The sequence below is a fragment of the Siniperca chuatsi genome, linkage group LG21, assembly GCF_020085105.1.
Source record: "Siniperca chuatsi isolate FFG_IHB_CAS linkage group LG21, ASM2008510v1, whole genome shotgun sequence".
NCBI classification, from domain to species: Eukaryota; Metazoa; Chordata; class Actinopteri; order Centrarchiformes; family Sinipercidae; genus Siniperca; species Siniperca chuatsi.
The window spans coordinates 13,344,624-13,368,237 of NC_058062.1; the positions used below are offsets into that span (position 1 = coordinate 13,344,624).

The 23,614-nt window shown below is 40.6% G+C and overlaps 1 protein-coding gene across 5 annotated transcripts in view; it reads right to left on the minus strand.

The window, feature by feature from the left end:
• The window catches only part of prkcab (protein kinase C, alpha, b), a 110,669-nt gene that overhangs the window by 16,255 nt on the left and 70,800 nt on the right, over positions 1-23,614 (minus strand). For 4 of the 5 annotated variants that reach the window (XM_044180912.1, XM_044180914.1, XM_044180915.1 and 1 more), the window contains 6 exons: positions 20,168-20,279; positions 16,535-16,663; positions 7,023-7,179; positions 6,703-6,837; positions 5,470-5,563; positions 2,062-2,091 (listed from right to left, as the gene is read on the minus strand). In XM_044180912.1, coding sequence (XP_044036847.1) covers positions 2,062-2,091; positions 5,470-5,563; positions 6,703-6,837; positions 7,023-7,179; positions 16,535-16,663; positions 20,168-20,279 — 657 coding nt within the window. The remainder of the gene's footprint in view (positions 1-2,061; positions 2,092-5,469; positions 5,564-6,702; positions 6,838-7,022; positions 7,180-16,534; positions 16,664-20,167; positions 20,280-23,614) is intronic. The other variant, XM_044180913.1, reaches the window with a different exon arrangement.

Sequence of the window (23,614 nt, forward strand, 5' to 3'; positions counted from 1 at the left end):
AGAGAAAACAGGCGACCGGTGGGGCACAGAAAGGCTGTTGCCAGGCCAACCATTTCTCTACTCTCGACTCAATGTGGTAATATACTCAACATAATAATTGCCACATATTTGACTCAGGTTAAGTGGCTCTAAAGGTACACCTGGTTGGGTTAATTAAGAGCAGAATAATGTAAGCATTAATTAGGTGTGTCAGTTGTAGTTCCAGAGAAAGCACTCTGGGGAAGTGTTGTTTCATTTTGACCCCGGGTACTGCTGTGTCTGTATGCTACCTAGTACAGTAATTCATTGCAATTAATTAATTTCACCTGGCAGCCCAGGTGTCACTGAGTCCCAGAGGAGACAGCTGGAATGAAAATCAGCAGGACTCTGAGGTCTGATGACCAGAGATCACAAAGTGGCTACAGGTTAATATCCCTCTTTCTAAAAGAACGATTTTATAATAGCATTATTAAACATATTTACATATCATCAACAAAATCTTACAGTAATGGAGATACACATATTAAATCATTAATTTCACATACTTGTGTCGTTAATCAATAGTTTGTTGTTGCTTGGCTATGGTTTATGACATAAACTCAGCAAAGGGGTCCCAAGATAAATCTGACAGGACCCAAGCACATTAAAAGGAAAAAAGTGTTAATCAAAAATAAGTTTATTTCTTCTGGCTTTTCTCTAATTTTTGATATGGATATGGATATATTCACCTCTTCACGGCTCTAAAAATACTTCAAATGACAAAAATCCGGAAAGTAAAATTACTTTTTGGTTTCAAGGCTAATAACTCATGCCCACATTATTGCATTTTTAGGGATCACAAGCCAAAATATAAATATAAAAATATAATGTTTTATACTGTGGGTGTGTTGACATCCATATTTGTCTAATTCAGGAGTGGAGATATTTTTGTGCATGTCAGTACTACACACAAAAAGGTTTATAAATCATCAAATGTCATTACATCACTGCTTTTATCATGTAGTAAAGTTTTGTCGGCAAGAAACATCTGAATAATGTGTTGATCCTGTGCTTACTTTACATCAAGTGTCAATTTGCCTATAATATAAAAATGAGACAGTTCACAAAAACCACATCTACCTGTTTCAACACAAACAAAAGTTGCATGTCAGAATGGCCACAAAGATTTATTCAAACACACACAATGCAGCCAGTCTTATAATAAATATAACACTGCCACCATGTGGAGAGATTTGGCATGCACACCAAGCACACCATGAACCTGCCTGTGTGTGCATTCATTCATAGAGTCACTGTGCAAAAGTGAGTGTCCATCCATGCGTCATGTCCTAACAGCCTTCTATAGTCCAGACCAAAGGCAGACTAGTAGAGGACGGACTGTGGACCACACTGTCAGCCAATGAGGAGCACGTGTGAAGCTCTCTTGACAGTGCACTGATAGTGGTAAAGATGATGACACCACCAGAGGCCTGAGTGGTCCACAAATTTACTAACAACAATGCTGCGTGTGTAAGATAGAGAGGACAAATGTGAAAGGTGTTATATGCAGCACTTTTATTCACATTTTATATTCATATTGATAGTAGAAACCTTGGCTGTTAATGTTTTTGAGGATGTTGCATTTTGCTGTTGTTTGTGCTGGAGGAACACCAGCTGATTTCCTGTTTGCGCTGTAAGGCCAAATGCAAATGCTGCAAATGTCAGACTTTGCTTATCTGACCTTTGCAGCAGATGCTGCAGGTGCTGCAACATCCTCAAAACTTAAGACTGAATTCCTCCTTTATATTAAACTTATATGTAGTTTAATTTTGTGTTTACATGTGTGTGAAAGAAGAGTGAGACAGAAAGAAGGAGAAAGTTAGTGTGTGAGAGGAGTTAGAGAAATAAAAGCACAAAATAATTTAGTATATAACAGCAAGCAAATTAGGCTGGTTCAACTATATGCTGTTGAGAGCCTTTGTTAGTAAATCTGATTAATTTGTGGAAGCCCAGCAGAGATCCACAAACAATCCCAACACAGTAAGTGAGTGTGATGCAAGCTGGCAGTGAGAGCAATAGAGACGGAGCAGGCAGAAGAGCTACCTTGAGATAGTGGATATTTAACTGGCAGGCCTAGAAGAAAGAAGAAACTCACTCATTAGTGCGGCTAAAGGAGCACATGTGTCTTGCTGGGAAAAAGAAAGTGACAGAATACACATGTGGACATTATATTGATCTGTTTCAATGATCTATCTGCAAACAATAAAATGATCAAAGACATGACTAGAAAACAGAATATCTGCTTTTCTATCACATCTGGTTGTATCTGTGCATCTCGCCCCAGTTTCCACGGCAACCGCACAATTGTGTGAAGACGCTAGCCTCGAAGGAAAATCAAGGTCAGCGTTGTACAGTGCGGAAAGAAACGGAAAATTAAAAACAGCAAGACTCAAGTGACTTGAGGACTTGTGTAAGGAGATGACATTTATACTCCGTATTAAAACACCTGTAGGCAAACATGGAGCTGGACTTTAATAAAACTGCTCTTGCTATCTTCAATCTCCGTCTTCTCAGTTGAATCCCACACGTCTTTGCACTTGTTTACATTGCAATGTTTAATATAGCAGCTGCCTTCTACCTGCAGTGTAATAATACAGATGTGAAGAGAGTTTTTTAAAAAGATGTTGATGTATTAATGTAACGGAAACCTCACTGATAGAAACCTGCAGTAAACAGACTGGCCACTAGAGAGCGAGTTAGTTGCAATGATTGTTTCCTTAGATTTGGTTAAAGGACCATGTCAGTGTTTCTACATGATTTAGCTCCACTTCACTACAAGTCTTCTGTACAGTACTGCCAACGATTTTCAAAGCAAACAATAGTGTTTTTGATTTTTGTGTTTTTCTTTCAGGCACTTAGTTTTCATTCATGTCTCAAAACTACCTTGCAATAAACATCACATTTACTTTACGTTAGTCAAAGTTACATTTTTGTTTTATGTTATTATTTGCCAAGTGCAAACTTTTGAAATCATTATGCACTAAAAAGGACTAACATGGTCCAAAAAGCATGACTGAGAGAAAGACCGGAATCATATTAAAGGAAAATAACACAAAACAGGTAAAATAATAAAAAGATGAGATGTTAGGAAGCGGGAAAAAGCTTAATCTAAAACAGCAGATAAGGTTTCCTGCTCTGGTTTAATGGAATAAGATGACAAAAACTAGTTTTTTACATCCTGTGTTGTGTTGTTCATAGTCTTGCCTGTTGTACCTATATGTTATAACTCACACTGTCATTGAAACAAGTGCTCTGCTTTGCAACAGCTTTACATCAGAGTCCAATGAGGGCAATGAAATACAGCAAAATCATTAAAGCTGTTATTTCAACAACAACATCAACCCTTTCTGGGCGTCATTTAAACCGTCCACATGATTTCTTCTTCTGTATTACTTCTCAAATGTGTTTTCTATGTCCCACTATAAGCAAACCCAGTGGTGCATAGGAATACAGTATTTAGGAGGGTCATCCATATTGACTTGCAGATTGAACCTAGAAGTGACTCTGCAATGAAAAAGTTATAATTGATTATTTAAAGTTCCCCTCCAATCAAAAATATGTTTTTCTTCTTATTCCCACAGTTGGATGTTTGAGCTTAACTGTGCAGAATGATGTATGTGCAGAGTTTGACACTAGAAGGCTTTTTTCACATTCATCTGCTGAAAGTGGAAAGTTTCTCTGTGCTCATTGAAAATTGGATTTAAAAGGGTGGGCCTACGAGCATAATTTGTGACATCACAAATTGTCTGGAAGCCAATCCTGGTCCAATTTGCAACTTTTACAAGTGTGATGTAGAAACTTGAAGCCGCCAGTGCACACACTGAGAATATACTTTACAGTGAAGTAGGAGACATCTTGTGTCCAGTAGGAAAAATTTTAAAAATTTAGAATTTTGCATATTCATAGATTCTGGAATTTTTAATGAGCTAGAAGGAGTAGATGAAAAAACATATCAGACGCACATTATTGTTCCAAGCAGACTATTTGTATATATGTTTTAATACATGTCTGGGGGGGATCTTTAAGTAACAACCTTTAGTGCTAATCTTCATTTAGACCTCCACATCACTGCTTTTGAGGGGTTTAGGTTCGAATTGTTGCCTTGGCACCACTGGATGCTGTTAGTAGCTGTTTCCATTGACAAGGGTGAATATTATGAATTATCATCTGTAGCTGCACTTGCACTTCTTACATAAGGCTCTGAGGAACTTGCTTCCCTTTGTCAATTAGAAGTTGTACTGTTGATCTCTCTCTCTCTCTCTCTCTCTCTCTATATATATATATATATATATATATATATATATATATATATATATATATATATAAAAAAACTTTGTCCTTCACCCTCCGCGGGTGGTCTCGTCCTTCGAGCTCGGGTCCTCTACCAGAGGCCTGGGAGCTTGAGGGTTCTGCGCAGTATTTTTGCTGTTCCCAGTACTGCACTCTTCTGGACCGAGATGTCTGGTGTTCTTCCAGGGATCTGCTGTAGCCACTCCTCCAGTTTGGGGGTCACTGCCCCGAGTGCTCCGATGACCACGGGCACCACTGTTGCCATCACCTTCCAAGCCTTCTCCAGCTCTTCTCTGAGCCCTTGGTACTTCTCTAATTTCTCATGTTCCTTTTTCCTGATGTTGCCATCACTTGGTATCGCCACGTCAACCACAACGGCTTTCCTCTGCTGTTTGTCAACCACCACGATGTCAGGCTGGTTCGCCATTACCATTCTGTCAGTCTGGATCTGGAAGTCCCACAGGATCTTGGCTCGGTCATTCTCTACCACCTTTGGAGGTGTTTCCCACTTTGACCTTGGGGTTTCCAGTCCATACTCAGTGCAGATGTTCCTGTACACTATGCCAGCTACTTGGTTATGGCGCTCCATGTATGCTTTTCCTGCCAGCATCTTACACTCTGCAGTTATGTGCTGGATTGTCTCAGGGGCCTCTTTGCACAGCCTACACCTTGGGTCTTGTCTGGTGTGGTAGATCTGGGCCTCTATTGCTCTGGTGCTCAGGGCCTGCTCCTGTGCAGCCATGATGAGTGCCTCTGTGCTGTCCTTCAATCCAGCCCGCTCTAACCATTGGTAGGACTTCTTGATATCAGCCACTTCAGTTATGTTGCGGTGGTACATCCCATGTAGGGGTTTGTCCTCCCATTTGTCCAGCCGCATATATATATATATATATATATATATATATATATATATATATGATTTCCTTTTAAAATCAAGAGCATTCACTTTTAATGCCAGGAAAAAGTGGTCTCCCTCTCTGGCTCACAGGGTGAAAAGCACAAGCGGTGAACAGGATGAAGTTACCATGGTGACAAGAGAGAGGAACACATTTTGTTAAAGTGAGTGTGTACAATAAGCATGTGTGGCAAAGAACACCTACTTACTCTTTTATTGAATGTTACAATTTCACAACCCGAGTCAACCTCCCACTCTGTCCTCACCTCAAACTTCTGTCGGAGCTCCAGGTTGATGTCGTCCACCTCGGGGATGGGAACGTTGTAATACTCTCCCTCCTCCTGGTTCAGCAACTTGTACCTGAGAGAGAAAAAAGATGGAGAAAAGTGAATCTACTTTTTGTTTACTTTCCTTTTAATCCATCATCCATGCATCTCTTCCTCTGTCCACCCACACAGCGATAAAACTTCACATCTCTGCACCACTTCAATCATAAGTAGCTGATTCCCCATCTTTGAGTGTTTGCAGGTCTGCTCTCTGTCATCAGTACCAACTACTTCCTCTCTAATGAACACACATCCTCTGCCCACTTGTCTAATGACATGGAATATACAGTACAATATGCAGACAAACACATAGACGTACTGTGGTAGTGTCTGAGCTGCTGACGCCAAAAAACATTTTTTACGCGCAGGTATTTCCTGGAGCTTCTAAATGAACTCCAAGCAGAAGTCGATCAGGCTCGGTTTAGGCTAGGTGGCGGCAGGTATGCTAACATGGGAGAGTGACTTTAACATCTCTGTGACTGTTTAACAGTGTGAGACAAAGCAGGCAGACAAAGACAAAGAGATGAGAAAATGACGCCAGCAGGTTCTGTTTGTCAAAGTGAATGGAGTTCAGCTCTCGGCCAGCGGTCTGTTTTACTGCTGTTTTAGTGACGTTGGTCGGTTGGTTGTGGACGGTGTAGTATCAAGTTAGCAAATTGGCGGACTGCTATGAGAAATGTAAGAAAAGAGGCTCTTTTCCTATACTCAAAACAAAATTTTGTTCTTGAAAACCATAATTTACTTACTGTAAAAGTTTGTTAAAACATTTATTTTGCAAGTTTAAAGTACCAATTGTTCGCTGTGTTAAAAAATGTTGACCTTCAAACCTTTGAGGACCTTTACCTTTATTTCTCTCTTTACAAAGAGATCTCAATCTCAGTGGGACTTAACTGATTAAATAAAGGTTATATAACAAATCAGCACAGGGCTGAGATCAACTCACTTTTTATACTACCAGAATATCAAAAGAAGTCTCTTTTTATTTAACAAAAAGGCCATCATTACAACACTTTTGATCACTTATCAGTTTCTGCAACACTGGTCGTGACACTGGCACAATACTTTGCATGCAGTTTACGGTGCTGTTAATATTTTACATGTAAAGCATGACATTGTGGAGAATATGAAACTTTCAATCGTTGCAATAAATAGTGAAAGTGAAAGACGACTGACCATCCACAGTTGGGAGCTTTGATCAGCTCGGACACGCCAAACGACATGGAGCCCATGAAGTCGTTCCGGGTGGTTCGGTCCCAATCCCACACCTCAATGGACAGACGGCGGTCCTTATCTGACGCTTTCAGCTTACTGAATATACACATGTACACACACAGGGGAAGAAGTAACGATATGTGACGACAGAGGTCCTTTAAACGTCGCCTTAAGATCTACTTACATATTGTAACCTTTTATTCTACTTTCCATGATTGTTAATATAAACTTGAACAGTAAGAATGATCATTCTTGTCATAAATAGACACACACAGACTCACAAGGTGAAGGACTCGTTCCAGCAGGGGTTGAGAGAGGAACGGATGGTCCTGGTCTTCTGTTTGGTCTCATTCTTTGGGTCGGGGGTGAGCTTGAGTTTAACATAGGGGTCTGATAAACCATTTGGATCCATAGGAATCAGGTTCCTGGCTTCACCCACTAGAAGAAGGAAGGGAGACAGAGAGAGAAAATTTACTTATATGTGTGTGTGTGTGTGTGTGTGTGTGTTTGAGCCCCGAGCCAGATCCAGAGACTCTGTGACTCCACACTGGGGTTAAAATGGACAGAGAAGGGAGAGTGTAGACAAAAGTGGTGAGTCACTGCTTGTCACTTCAAGGCCGGACAGCAAACAGAAATCAGTCCTAGCAAAATTGCCTCTCTGTACTCTGTAATATGTGGCCTTAGACTACTAATCTCATGCAAGTTTGGAGGCTTTGCAAGTTGAATTTTAAACCATAGGCAGACAGACAGACAGACAGACAGATAGAGACACAGACTCAGTGTTTCTGCTACTCAGATAATGGCTCATCAAATCAGACACCACATACGCTGATAACAGGTGCTGCGAAGCAAAACATACTCTCAGAATTCACTTGAAGTTGACAGTGTGAAACAGCACCAACTGGATTATAACACTGGTGGGTGTTAGGCCGCACGCAAAAGTAAAATTAACAAAAACAAGAAATACTACTCGCCTTAAAGTCTGTCTCACAGATTCTGTTGTAAAACTAGTAAATAAGACTCTCCCCAGTGGAAGGAGTGAACAGATTTCTTTTAGTGTATCTCCTAATGTCATTCGTGCACATGGTTAGGCAATAGGTAACGCTTCCTTGTGTGATAACTTACAAGTTGGAAAAAAAAGGAGTGCTGTTCCATAGCAACAGGAGCAGGGGGACGGGGTGGCGTGAGCAAGCCACCTTCACCATGGTGACTACATCTACTGTAAGTGGCCAATGGGCTGACTCTACCACTGCCCCACTTAGCAACATCATGTGAACACACAAACAAATGTCAGCTATAGGACAGTCACATACAACACGCATTAAACAATAAATAATGAAGAAAGAAAGAGAACAATAGGCTACATAGCAGAGAAAATTCAATCTTAAGTCTCTGACACTCACACACGACAAAACTATAACAGACGGAGAGCAGAAACAGGATCACACTGATCCTCTAAAACTGTGTTTATCAGCTCCAACCTCTCCACTCTGCATATTTAAATGTAATCAGACACAGTGAACAAGGAGAAAAAGGCTGTAATCTGAATGTTTCAGAGAGTCAGTGTGAACTTTCACACAAGGACACGTTTGCTGAGATTCTTCATTAAAACAGTGGTAATGTATTTTCGCTCCGAAGCATAAATATTCCAGGGCTGAATACAAAGCGTAACCATTAAAGAAAGGCAATGTCATTTAGAGTCACCGCAGCTCATCTAGTTCTGTCTCTGCCAGATTTAATCAGATTTACTGCATTTTGATGTTTAGCTGTTTTGTCATCGCTGGATGTGACAGTAATGTTTGTAAGGCATTGAGCTTTATTATGGGATTACGAGAAAAAACTCACAAGCAGAATATAATGTAGATGAAACAGAAACAAAGACTAATTAAGGCTTTGTGTTTATTCAATTACAGCTAAAACGACTTGTCGATTAATCGATTAGTCAATCAACAGAAAATTAAACAGCAATTATCATTGTTTATCATTTAGGTCCATTTTAAATCAAATGTTCCAGTTTTTCAAATGTGGATATTTGCTGGTTTTTTCAATCTTTGAGAAACTGCTTATCTTTGGGTTTTGGACTGTCTGGGAGTTACTTTAGAAAACACTGTACAAAAAAAGAATAAATGGCTTCTTCTGAAGGGAGAAACACAAGCTCTAAATCTTCATCTTCATCACTGTGTGCAGAGGGAAGCAAGAAGGAGAGAAAAGAGATGGAAAGCATAGATTTATGGCAGAAACATGAATGAAAATATTAGTATTATGCTTTAAATGTAATTCAAGTGAGATAAAAAACAATACTCGAATGAAAAGAATATCACAGGATTTATATGTTAATAAACATAAAGGACAGTAAGGTGGTAATATAATATTTCTTGTCAACTTCACATTTTTTCATATTCTTCCAGTTTCAGGCAGTAGAGGGCAGTGTAGGTTTCTCTTTCTGAGTTGCATATCTGACAAAAAAAAGCCAGTGTCAGAATCTCTTTGTTCATGAATGTGTTGCTTCAACCTCATAGTTCACTCCTTATCCAATACTCAATGCTTAGCTACAGTAATCCCCTCCCTGTCTTTTCGTCTCTCTCTCTCTCTCTCTCTCTCTCTCTCTCTCCCACACACACACACACACACACACACACATTGAAACTGTTATACAAAGTCCCACACACACACACACACACACACACAGAATGAAATACGAGGAGCAGAAGGAAAATCTCAGCATCCCACGTTCTTATCTAAATCCTCCCCTCTGCTGGCTGTGGCACTAAAGGCATCTGTCATTTCCATGACAACGCTGGCGCCAAACAACGCCAAAGCAACTTCAACAAGCCTGTAAACACACTAATGAGGCAAACACACTCACACACACAAATAAACAAACACACGTAGAAAAACAGACGACGATGGATAAGTACTGTACGTCACAGAAATGAGTGTGCAAGTTTACATACACAGTAAACGTGTCTGTGCACATGTGCAGTCTCTCTCTCTCTCTCTCTCTCTCACACACACACACACACACACACACACACACACACACACACAATGAAACATCTCCATCAGCAGTGATCAAGGATCATCTCTGCTGTCTGTTGTTGCTTAGATACAACAGGAGCTGCTTGCCTTCTGTATCCTCCCCTCACTCCTTATGAGGTAGTTACCAATAAAATTATAGTGTGTGTCTGTGTGTGTCTTTTGTCTTTATCTTTTACTTGTTTGGGTTAAAACAGAAAAAGCAGACATATATTATGTGTCTGAGACTTCACCAAACCACTATCACTGGAACTGCTGTTTACATTACGCAAACACGCATCACAGGAGAAGCAAAACTACCGCTATGCATCCACTCTGCTTTTGTTGTGCAACCATCCTGCACTGGGAAATGTTCTGCTTTTACAAAAGTACCAACAAAAACACAAGATGAAAGTGCAATGGCACTTTTGGAGCTTGGATCCTTTGTAGTTTTAAGCTCTTTCAAAATGGTTATTTATTGTCTTATATCTGAGATAATGTCTCTAGTGTTATTCCCTGCACTTAATGCTACCAGAAAAACTGGAGACAATTTCATTTGGAAATAATTTCTCTCTAACGGCAAGTCTGAGCTGAAACTTGAGACAGCACATGGTCATCTAACCATTCCCTATGATATTTTTATGCTATTCTTTGGTGGCGTAAATACACCGTGAAACTGACAAAGAAGATGAAACACACATCGATGCTAACATTATCTCCTGTTTGCTTAATAAAAATGCCACAGCTAAAAATGACATATCATTTGGATAACGGGGTGGGTGCGTGCAGGGGCTGTGGTGGGTCGACAGTGTAATCTCCCAAAAAGGCTTTGAAATTCAAATGTGTTGTTGCATAACAATGCCATGTGCAACCAATGAATGCCTGATAATCTGGGGGAAAGCTGCGCGGCCGAACGGGAGCTGGATGGATCCCTGCAGTGCAGTGCCAGGGATCTGAATGCAGACATCACACACACACAGTGGAGGGAGAAGGAGAACCAAAATGACCTTAAGGTTTCTATTTATGCATGTGGTCATTTTAAGGAAGTGCAATTAGGAGATTGTAACAAAGACTGGGCTTTAGAAGGATATGGAACTCTTCGGTAAGACATGAGTGGTGAGTGGAGTTTTTTAAAAATTCCTCCCACACGGCAATAAAACAGAATTCATTGAGCACTCACAGTACTGTGTTTTTTTTTGTGAGAAAAGGTTTAAGTGAATTATTGAAAGGCTTATGAATAATTAGATCTGTCATAGTCGACACCTAAATTATTATGTTTATCAAACATAATTAATTTCTTTAGCTGAGATGTATTGGTGACACATTACTTTAACTTATAACACACTATAATGTAGTTTTAATGTAGTTTAGAAGTGTTTATTAATGCAGTTGTCAACAACTTGACTGTTCCCTAACCCGTCCCCCGAACAGTTATTGTCCAATCATAGCTTAGCAACCGTAACTAGACAGCATGGATTTCTCCACGTGCCAAAAGGGATGGGGATCTAGTAAGAGACATACTCAACATCTAAATAGTTGGGATGGTGGTTTCTTTTCTTAGCCTTTCGAAAACCAAAAATACAAGAGCAAAAGTGTTGGTTTAAACAGTGTGTTGTTCTAACATACAGTAAGCTGCAAACGTTAGCATGTCCGGCTAACTAGCTTACTACCTACAGTAATAACGCTGCATTACTTAGGCCAGGGGCATTTGAGACTACATTATTTTGCGGGGTTGCAGCTTATATTAAAAAAGCTCTGTTCATGACTAGCAGATACTATGTAGTAGTTTCCCCACTGTGTGTAAGCCATGCTATCAGAGTGTAGGCTAACGTTAGCAGCTCCTGCTCTATTGGATTTGGGTGAGTTTACACACCAATAACCAGATATAGCGTTATGTTCAGCAAACACACTGGTTAGTCCTCGTCCTAAAAGCCTTTTCTCTTGTAACATTAAAAGTGAAACATACTGCTTGAAAATACAAACAATAAAGCATAAATCTAACCTCTGTCTTGCTTGTCCAAGTAGGTAAGCTAAGCAGCTAAACAGGGTTATGTTAGAGTGAAACAGTCTTATCTTTTCTTTATCATAACACTACTAGCTCCACACTACAATACAAAAATAATGCAGTTTCTTTATTTCTTTTAGGTCTTTAGCCTCAGCCTTTTAGCATACACGGGTAAACAAAGCCTAATAATGTGTTAAAACACGTATTAGCTTTTTATACACATGTACAAATCATTCACAGGCGGCTTTAAAACTGTTTAGAAATGTGTTCAAAGCTCATGAAGCTCATGTTGAGCTTGAAGGTTCGTACCTTGGAAATAGTGGTTTGATAAAATTTCTTTTACTTAAAGTCGACTTACTAGATTTCTCCTCAGTCGCATATCATGCCCTTTATTTGTCTATTAACGAATAATTATAATATAATGAATATAAATTATAGATATTTCATATTCATATAAGTAGGTAGAGCAGGTCGTCCACCAATCGGAAAGTCAGCGGTTCGATCCCAGCTTCTCCCAGCCCACATGTCGAAGTGTCCTTGGGCAAGTCACTGAACCCCAAATTGCGCCCGAGGGCTGTGCCTTCAGTGTGTGAATGTGTGTGAATGATTAGTTAGTTTCCTTGAACTGATGAGCAGTTGGCAGCTGCCATCAGTGTGTGAATGGGGTGAATGTGATATGTAGTGTGTGAAGCGCTTTGAGTGGTCAAAAGACTAGAAAGTACAGTCCATTTACCATTTCTATGTTCATTCTTCAAAGGAAGAGTTATAGTTGTTGACAAATACATTAACAAACACTTAAAAATGCCCTTATTTTTGCTAACAACTACATAGTGTTATAGTGTGTTTATATAATTATTATAAATGCTACATGGGATAAACTGTTACTGATGTATATGATAAAAATACAATTATATAATAAGATGAATATATAAAAAGCCTAACAGACCTGATGGTGCTATGAGTTGTGTCAGCGGAGGAAAAAATGTATTCTTGTTCAACCAAGCTTTAAACCTGAGGCGAGCATGTCAGCTGTAGGAAATCTCATCCTGAGTAAATCGCTGTGTGTTCATTTTGTCCCGATCCTCAGATGCCCTAAGATTGCGTGTGTGTGTGTTTTTGTATCTATCTAGCCAGGTCATGGAGGGACGTTTGCATGTTTACCTTTCCTTAAATCTCCAGAATACACATCTCCTCATGCCCCACAAGTTATTTATGTCACAAAGGACAAGTCACTTAGTCACTTAACTGAGCAACAGTTTCAGCTGGATGAAAAAGAGAGGATGATTAAAAAAAAAGATGTTGATGTCTTATTAAGGAAAAAAAGGAAGGTGGAGAAATAAGATGACTGAATGGGCAGGAGCTCAGCAGGTATAGAGGGAAAATGGATGATGGGGGGGCATGTTGAGGTCACGAAGGAACAGGTAGGAGAAGCTAACAGGAAATGTCAATATTGGAAGAAGGGATGGAGAGGAGAAGAGGGGGGTTACAGAGAGCACGAGAGTCTGGGAGAAGTGTCTGTTTTCTTTGCTGGAAAGATTTAATCAAGTTCACATCAGTGTGGTGAACCACAAAGGCCCGCCACTTGTCTGTGGGAGTCAGAGGGGAGCCGGAGAACAAGCTGAGGCTTCACTGTTCAGAATACTGCCATTAGAAAGGAAAAAACAAAACACAAAAACCCACTGCAAAACACACACTTCCTCTGCCTTCTCTCCCTCCTGCATTGTTCTCAGTATTTATCTTCTTTTCTCTTTCTTCCTGACGCTCATACTGTCAATCGCAGTCCATGCTTTGTCTCTTATTTGACTTCTGCCTTTCTATCCATTTAATTTTATCTGGATCCTCTTAATTTATTTCACATATGTTTTCTAATAGACAAGGAAGAAAGAAAGAAAGCTCTGTACGATACCGGCCCGGCACCAAACAATAGACAGACAAAGTTGGCAACTAGCTGGTGAACATAGTAGAGCATTTAAAGAGCAAGATATTTTTCTCAGAAGTTGGTGGAGACCAAAAACAGAGCTAATTGGGACTTTCATTCATCAGGTGAATGGAAACACAACTCAAAATGAATGCTAACGTTTGCGCCGTGTCTGCTGGATGAGTAGAAAAGCAACTGTTCGCTAACAAGTTCGCCATAAAAACTTTACGAGGTGTTTACAGCTTGGTCTGCCGTCCCCATGTTAACAAAAATAAATAAATCAATGAATGCAGTTTTCACCTTAGACAATGAGTACAATGAGTAAGTGAGCATTATATAAAGATTATTGCTGAAATGCCAAATAATCGCTGGTTCCAGCTTCTCATATATGAGGATTTGCTACTTTTCTGTCTCTTCTGTCATTGTAAATTTAGTATCTTGAGAGTTTTGGACTGGTATTTTTCACAATTTTTGGCTAAATGATACATTAATGAATTGGTTAATAATGAACATAATCACTTGTCGCAGCTCCATTGAAGACAGATAGAGGAGCTGTATGATGAAGGGAAAACAGACACAGAAGTCCAGAGTTTATATTTTTCTAAATACCAGACACCACATATGCCAGTAGCAGGTGCTGCAGAGCATAGTGCCGTACGTTTTCTCGAAGTTGACACACTGTGAAACCGCAGCAACACTTTCATAAACACTGGAACACTGGTGGGTGTTTCGGTGTGTACGCAAAAAATCAAGGACAACGTGAGTGGGGGTGGGGGGAGATAAAGCACATCTCTCCCACTCTCTCTATGAATGTGAGCCAGTTTACTTTCACTTGTGTCCATTTAGCCTAATCTGAAAAGACTGAGGTAACCATGTCAACGTACTATCGCTGTCATCACCGTCATCGCTGCCTCATTTCCTCATTTTCACTGATGGTGGTCGTCACATCACACACGCAGTCAAATTCACAGACAAGATTATAATACGGGACATGTAACTGACACTAGATCGCACTAGATCAGCCCTTATTCAGCAGTAAAACATACAAAAGAGCTGGATGTACAGCAGGGCAAATAAAAAAGGCTACAACATAATAAACAGAAAAGCAATGCAAGCAGAGCGAACAAATGATATAAGACTACTGTGAACACAGCTTTATCTCCTATTTCTTTCCATCTGGAAGACTATAAACAAACTCCATATTTTTATGAAAGCAATATATTTCCAAGTCAATCACATTTGCCACTCTGTTCCTGCTGTAGCTGGAGCTTATTGCTGTGTGATCCCCTCTGAGTTAGAAACACTTTATTGGCATCAGCATTCATATTCCCTGACCACCGCTGTCTCGCCACATGTGTGGTGTGTATGTGTGTGTGTGAGAGAGAGGCCGTAGAAGTGACCCAGCAGTCATTTCTCTCCCTGCCAGTGGGGTTTTAACACCAGAGAGTCGTCCACTCCAGGTGCTGTTCTTGACTGACAGGATCATTTGGAGGTGTTGAAAATACACATATGGGTTATAAAGGCAGTCATGACTTAATTTTTATGCTGACACTGATACATACCACATTGTTTTTAGAGTCCTCTGTAAGTGTTTTCTTTTCTTGTGAGGTAAAGTTTGATTCAAATTTTAATTTGGCTATGGTTAATGACGTTTGATTTCCTGTTGTTTCAGGTAAAACCTTCTGCAGAGGAAGCACAGTGTTCAACCATTTCAGAATTTGATCATTTCAAACTTGACTATCTATCTACCTAATTTAGTTTCTTTAAAAAGAAATCTGTTTTTTTAATTGGTCTCGCATTTATTTTTTGTACAGGAGTCCTTGTGACCACAACTTCACTGTTGACATCATTGATATGGCACCCATTTCATTCCATTGAAGGTTGCTTACAAACCTGTGGCCCACAGAGCACGCACATTACAGTCCTTTTCTGGCTGAGCTGGCTGACATCCTGCTGACTCCCAGAGCACATGCATTACACAAAAATAATTTACTGATTTGGTTCTTTAAGACTTTTGACCTTTTTGGCTCAAATTGTGATCATGCAAAGAGTGTTCAGAGGGTTTCTGATGTTTTACAGCTGTTTCTTTTATCATAACTTTGTATGAGTAAAAGTCTTTTGGGTCATGGGGGGTTGGTTGAATTTTATTATGTTGTTTATTACTATTCTGTATTAATAAGATCTATTGCTATTATTGTCTGTCCATCATGGGAGAGGGATCCCTCCTCTATTGCTCTTCTTGAGGTTTCTTCCATTTTTCCCTGTTAAAGGTTTTTTTGGGGGTTTCCTCTTCCGAATTGAGGGTCTAAGGACAGAGGGTGCCGTATGCTGTACAGATTGTGAAGCCCCCTTGAGGCAAATTTGTGATATTGGGCTATATAAATTAAAACTGACTTGACTTGACAGGTGCCCCTTAACATATTGTAAACATAAAACTTAGTGTGTGCATCACACGGCTAGTGATATTGTAAATGAAAGCTGGAGTGTCTCAACAAAGTGATATCCATTATCTGTGTGCAGTGAAAGACTCCCAGTTGAGTCAATGTAAGAATGGCAGTTGGTAATAATATCCCAACTAAAAACACTGGCAACAGAGTTAAAACCTTCACTGACAGAGAAAAGTTCCTCCTCTGTCAAGGAAAATAACACATTCAACATTTCTGAATAGTTCATTAACACAAGTCTAAGCCACTCATAGTAGCTGAAAGTTATAAACCCAGAGATTTCTTTCAATGGTCTGAAAACTAACCACTCAAAGTCACATCAGGGAGCCTCTTGCTCATGTCACTCTGAGACTGAGCAGCCTCAAGTGCTGCACAATGGAAAACTACACACTGATTAAGAATAAGACCAACCTGTGACGTGTAGCCTGTCCAAGCTGACCTCGATCTTGAGAAAGAGGCGACCCCGACGCTCCGTGTGGTCCATCCCACACAGGCTTGGCACGTTGACCACACACTGCTTGTGCACATTCATGTCGCAGGCTAGAAAGAGACAGGAAAGTCAACAGAGTGTTGAGTTTATCTGTAGAAGACTCTCCTCATGTTAACAGTGAAATGTATCTCTTTACTTATTGCACATGCATTTGACAGTGAATCATGCAAAAAAGAGAGGACAGGTTAGGATAAATGTGGTTGATTGCACATTACACTGAATTTAAAATGCTTCATACAATTTGTGATACAATTCTGCGTTTTAAGAAAATGTGCAAAAAGAGTTGGTGTGGTGTAGTGTGGAGAAAAATGTTTTGGCAGATGACATTTTTTACTCATTTTGGCCACAAGAGGCTGAAGTGAACCACTACCCCATGTTCTAAATAGGACTAAAATCAGAATCAGAATCAGAAATATTTTATTGATCCCGAGGGGGAAACTCTTTCGTTAGAGCTGCTCACTATCACGTCAATGCACACAGGAATAGAAGTACTAAGCAAATCAAAATATAATACACTATAATACAGCTAGGATAAATTAAGTACAAAATGCATATAAGTATAAAAGCTAAAATAAGTGTACAAAGCATTGGAAGTTGTAATTCCACAGTTTGGCCACTATGTCAAATTGGCTTCAAAGCCCAAAGCATTTCCTGGGGGCTTGAACAAGCTGCTGTAACCAGTTCTCCACCACTGCATTGTCTTCCCGGTGTGCTGAATGGCATATGACAGCTACAGTAACTTAATGCCACCAAATTGGAGTGTTTCTGGGGGGCGGGCCTCACTGCTTACTGTACAAAAACAAAAAACTTTTATAACTTCATTCATTGATTTTGGTAAAACTGGATCATATTTTATGGAGAAAATATTTTTGTTTTTCCCTCTGATGTCCTTCGGCAGCTCTGCCTCAACTCTCTGTGATTTACGGAATTTCCTGATGGAGAGATAGCTTTAAAGTAGCCGCTAACTGCTGCTAACTGTAACATTAGCTTAGTTAGCCATGCAGCTAGTTGTCTTTTTAGCTTAGCTGACTCTGCCCGGAGCAGGTAGGAGTGTTGGTGTTTACACCGCTAGTACAGGAGCTTTGGACCGCTGAGAGGAGGAGGTTTTCAGGCCCGAGGTCCAAGCTCCTAGTCCAGGTAGAGTCAACTAGCTAACAGCACTAGCTGCACGGCTAACAAAGCTAACGGTAGCTACAGTTAGCAGTAGATAGCGGTTACATTAGCAACAAATAACGATAAAGCCATCTGTCCATCAAGAAACTAACTAACTTTCTTTCACAACCGAAAAAACGCTTTCTGTGAGACATACTGAATAACCTCCAAAAACTTGAAGAGTACGATAGTCCTGAGCAGAGTAGACTCGCATAGCCAGACCCAGCGCCATTAACACTTAATTTTATCACTATCAGCAGAGCGGTCGAACAACTGACTGAGTGACCGGGTGGACGGGCGCATCCTTGTACGTCGTGGGCCTGTTTTTGTGCCTGGAACAGATCATGAGCGCAGATGACCTTACCTTTATTGACAAAAGAATTTACATACAAATAGTACAAACAAATAAGTCGTCAATACAGATGAGCGCAGATGACCGTATAAGGACATCCGAGTTAGGCTGATGTCACAAAGGCTCGAAAGTAGAAAAAAATGTTGGAAACCTAGTGTTCAGAGTAGTCTGAAGCCTGCTTTTTGCTCACAGGGATTACCTTTACATACCTTTACCTCATTATTTGAAACTTTGGCCAAGTTTAATATGAAAATGTGCAAAAAGAGTTGCAGCCTTTATATACAATCTAATATATTTATAACATAAACAGGGATGAAATAATAGGAAATTGGCTGAAATAGAAGGAAAACAAACTGGATCATGGAGGAACTTTTGCTGCTGCTGGAGGAGGTACATGAGAAGGTATGTGTTCACCTCTGTTTCTGTACTGCAGCCATCTTAACAACCTAAGAGACCTTTGGAGCATTTTAAAGTCAAAATAAATCACTTTTATCTGTAAGTTTGTGAGTAGGAGTAAAAATATTTCTCTGAAGTCCAAAATGTCACTTTTAGCAGTTTGATAAAGACCCGCCCTGGTTCTGAGTCTTCTGGAAGCTTTCCGTACTGAAGTAGAGTCAGTGCCTCTCCAGTGTTGACTGCAATAGTTTTAGCTTTTACCAGGACTAAGTCTGTAACTCCTAGGCTCACTGATGTTTTCCTTTTGGACCCACAAACAGATGCATGCAAGGGTGCAGACCCAATGTGGCAAAAGATTTGTTTTGGAGATGATTCAGTACAGAAATGTCTTTTCTCAAAGGTGCTGTGTAGCACTTACACATCAATAAGTAATCATCACTTTAACTGTGAGCAGATGAGATCACCATCCAGTAGGCTAGCAGTCTCCACTGTGTCCCACTGGGTTGGATATTATAAGAAATGAGCTAAATTATGTTACAAAAAGGGAGGAGAGTTTTTTCAGTGTACTAGATAATAGAGTAACTTGGCATGGGCATTAGTGGACAGTGACATGACAAGGGAAAGGATCTAGGTTCTCCTCAGTAAAGAGCAAGAGGGTTGATGGGAAATGTGGTCTTAATTCTGATAAACCCCTTAACAGTACTGGAAGGAGAAAGAGAGAAAGAGGCCTGTATATAGCCTTTAATTCTAAAATGTCTTTGACTACTTTCACAGACACACACACACACACACACACACACACACGCAAAGCCAAACAGATGAGAGACCAGAGGGAAGAGAGAACATTTGTTCTCCCTCGTTTCCTCCTCTGTCCCTTACTGCCCTCTAACTTTCTCTCTGACCTCTTCCTCCTTTCCTGCCTTCCTCCATCAAACCATCCATCTCTCCCCCTCTTCCTCCCTCCACTCAGCAGGCTTGTCAGGCTGACATGCTGGGAGGAGACAAGGAGGGACGAGAGACGGGGAAGCAGCTCGTAATGGCGATGGCCTCCCCGCATCAATTTGTTCTGGTGTGCTCCCATTACCATCTGCGATGAGGCCGCCACCAAAGACCCACAGATGGATGGACAGAGTAAGAGGAGGAGAGAGGGAGGGAGGGTGATGGATGGAGACGACGAGGGGGGACAGAGGAGGTGCAGTGAGGGATACAAAGGAGGAGGGACATGGGTGGAAAAATGTAAACGGAAAATAAGGAGGAAGGATGTATGGGAGTAAAGAGAGAAAAACTGGGAAAGCAAAGAGGGAAGAAAGAGACAAAGTGGGAGGAAAAGGAGAATTAAAATGAGGAAACTACAGTGCAGGTTGGGGTCATACCTGCAAAGAAAGAAGGGAAGAGTTGAAAGAGGAGTGTGGGTGGAAAGAATGGGAACGCAGAGAGGACTCAGTAGGGCGGGACAGTGAATTCTGCCTGGGCTGCAGATGTGGCTGAGTGTAGTACAGTACCAGTCTATTCCCATCAGTTCTCATTAGGGCCGGCTCTACTGTAGGATGGAAACCAGCACAGCATATTCGACACAGGTGCACACACACACACACACACACACACACACACACACACACACACACACACGCCCACACACAGGGTTTGTACTCACTGTCACATTTCATCCCTTGGTGGATGAGCCCGTACAGCAGCGAACCACAGTGGTCACAGAAGGTGGGACTGCCGTACGAATGGATCTTGAACTTGTGCTTGCTTCTGGGGTCCTGGGCAACAAAGAGAGCGATGGGAAAACCATAAAATGTGAGATATCAGTAAACTGATGGCAGGATTGATTTAAAAAAACAACAACATATCTTTATTGAAGAAAGAAAGGTAAGGCTGAATGTCGATAGTTTTGCAGGAAATTTGACTTGATGATGGCGCGAGATGAAAAGTTACAGGATCACCAACATTATTACCATTCATCCTGGATGTGTGTGCTAAATTTCATGGCATTCGATTTAATAGTTGTCGAGATATTTCACTAAAAGCCAAAAATGTTAACATGATGGTGGCGCATAGAGGAAAATTGAGGGAATTTCCAAAGTCATTAGGATTCATCCTCTGGGGAACATGAATGACTGCACTAAATTTAAAGGCAATCCATCCAGTAGTTGTTGAGATATTTCAGTCCGGAACAAAGTGGTGGACCGCCTGACCGACATTGCCATCCATAGCGCCACGCCGCTAACATAGCTAAAAAAAGAATTTTCCATAATAAGTGAGGTCAAAGTAGTTTCCTCTACAATATCAGATACCCTACATAAGTTCATCTGTGTACATCTGTGTTCTTCAGGAAATTGTATAAAGTATATCTATTAAGTTTGCATTTTCTAAAATAGATAATCTTTTCTAAAGCATCTTATTATCTTTTCCTCCCACTGGTAAACTCCACTGTGTGCTTCTTTTTTCCCTGCACACACTTTACAAAGCCTTCAGATAAACATTCAGAAGGGTTAGTTTGAGGTTAAGAGGAACTTAAGGCTGAACTGTAACATTATAAGAAAAAAAATGCTTGATCATAATTTAATTGCACCTATTGCAACATTTCTGTTAGAGGGAATATAAATAAACCTGTCTTACAACATCTGTTCATCACTCTACTGCTTAAAGTCTCCCTCAGAGATTAATGGAATAAATCATTGCAAAGAGCATCCAAACAGATCCGATTTTTTTGCCTCATTAACACACTAAACAGCACTTCACTTTAATTTCTACGTATGGTAGTTGAGTTTTATCTGTACGATTCGCAAATCACACTATGAATAATCTGCATCGTATCCATCATATCATCGGTGGACGAGACTGACGCAAAGAAAGAAAGAAAGAAAGTAAACCAGATGGAAAGGAAATGTCACGCCAATATCAGTGCGTGGGAATGTATAAGTTTCAAGTGTTATCGTGCTCGGTGTCGGTTCTCTCCATCTTGTCATCCTGGAAGCCTTCCCAGCATCCCCCCGTTTCAGTCTTCAAATGTTATTAAGGCACAAATACACACCGTACAGTGATCGTGTGGTGCCAGGAGCAGTGTAACTGAGCCACTGTTTATCTTGGCCAGAACATCTGGCACTGAGGCTGAGTAAAAATCAAGCTAATGAGCAATTGGGGATTGATGCTCTGATAGGTTTCCAAGAGATCGCACTAAAGTGAACAGGCAGGATAACAGAAACTGGATAACATTATAAAAAATATAATGCTTTCTGCAACACATACAGTATCCATGTATGGCTATACTATTTGATCTGTTAATCAGCATGGCCAAGTTTCATTTGTTGGAAATCGATTATTATATTCTTCAGTCAGCATTGTGATAGCTGAGGTTAGCTAATTTCTACCATCACCACAAAACAAACATAGCTGTAATTAAAGTACTGCAAATGAGGGAGGCTAACCCCCCCCACCAGCGTTGCCTCCATCACGCTGAAATGTGTCAGAAAGGCTGCATGTGTAATTATACAGGCCACTTACTAAGTGCCCTTCTTTCCACAAACACAAACTCACTAAATCAAGCAAATGATGTAGCTAGAGAAGAAGGAGAGTGAGAAAGAGACAGCAACAGCAGAGGGAAAGTCTATGTATGAAAGAGGAGGGAGTTCTCGGGCGGTTAGGGTGTGATTGGCAGGGGAATGAGTCAGTGGTGTGAGGGTCCAGGAAAAGTCTAATTAGCATGTTCTCCTTTTAGTGAGCTCGCCTATTTTTGCTCCTTTCCTATGGAGGCTTTTCTTTTGAAAAAACAAACAAAACAGATGGTGTCGTGGTCATACCCCTCATGTCCTGAGTCTTCTCTCCTGGGTCTCCCTCCTTTTGCAAACCATTTTCACCTCCTTGCTGTATGAACACTCATTCTTTAATAACTTTCCAATTGTGGGAACATTGAATTTATCTTTGCTGAGAGACTTGCTGAGAGAACAACAGACACCAGGGAGGAAAGCAGCAACAGAGATAGTATCTCCCTGCTCTCTATATCTTTCTCTTTCTTTGACTTTATCAGCCCTCTTCCTAACTTCCTTCCCCTCTAAGTCTCTGGACACCGAGCCCTGGATGTTTCTCACTTTTAAGGCAAGCCTTCTCTTCTCTCTCCCTTTATATGTTTTCGTTCTTTCACTCTGTGTCATTGCTTCTTTGTCTGTGCCTCCCCCTCCTCCTGGGAGCCATGGGTAAAATTAAAATGGCAGGGTTTCCACTCACAGTCATCCTGAGCCTTCTAGTCCGTGCAGCCCATTGCACGAAGAGGCATGGTGTGAAGATGTAATCTGTTCAGCGCCCTGGGCTTCTGCGTGTGTGTGTTCACGTCTGCATGCATGCGTGCATTTATTCCACCCTTTAGGCCATCTCAGAGCCTTGTGTTGGTGCAAGAAGCCGGAAAAGCGCAGATGCACGTTACAACCAAAACTGAACAATTGCTCAGTCACACACAGATAACTCTCCTTTGTCTCTCTGTCTCACCTCTTTTGACCCAACTTATCTGTCTCCTTGCTCTCAAAGCATAGAGATTATGATATACAAAAACAACAACACAAAGTACAACCTCCAAAATAAAAAATAATAATACAGTTGAACCAAAACCTCTCAGACAGTCTGAATATAGCAGGTTTCTTTAAGGTAGGACTAACTGCAGGTCCATTGTATTTGACTGCCCTTTTCTGCAATTATGTTTGCATGGCCCAAAACATAATAAAGTTGGTGTATGTGGGAAATTGTATTTGTTATGAGTTAAGCTCAGTATTAAACACACAAATAAGCAGGTAACACTGCACAAAGTACACCTCATAACACAATTTAAGTTAAGCCATAAGAATAGCGTCTTGCTAACAACATTAGCAACAGCCCACTGAAACACAGAAGTTTCAGGCTCTGACGAGAAACTTTTGCTCCTGGCTGACAGCACCCTAAAGGGTTTCAAGAGACTCAATATAAAAGCAACAAGTTGTTCATGTCTTTGTCTTTACGTATCAAACATAATAATATGCATAATATTTAAATGTGCAAACACTTGAAGAGGCAGCACTCTTGGCAGCTTTCATTGTGGCCCACGCAGCCACATTAAAATCAAGTGAAT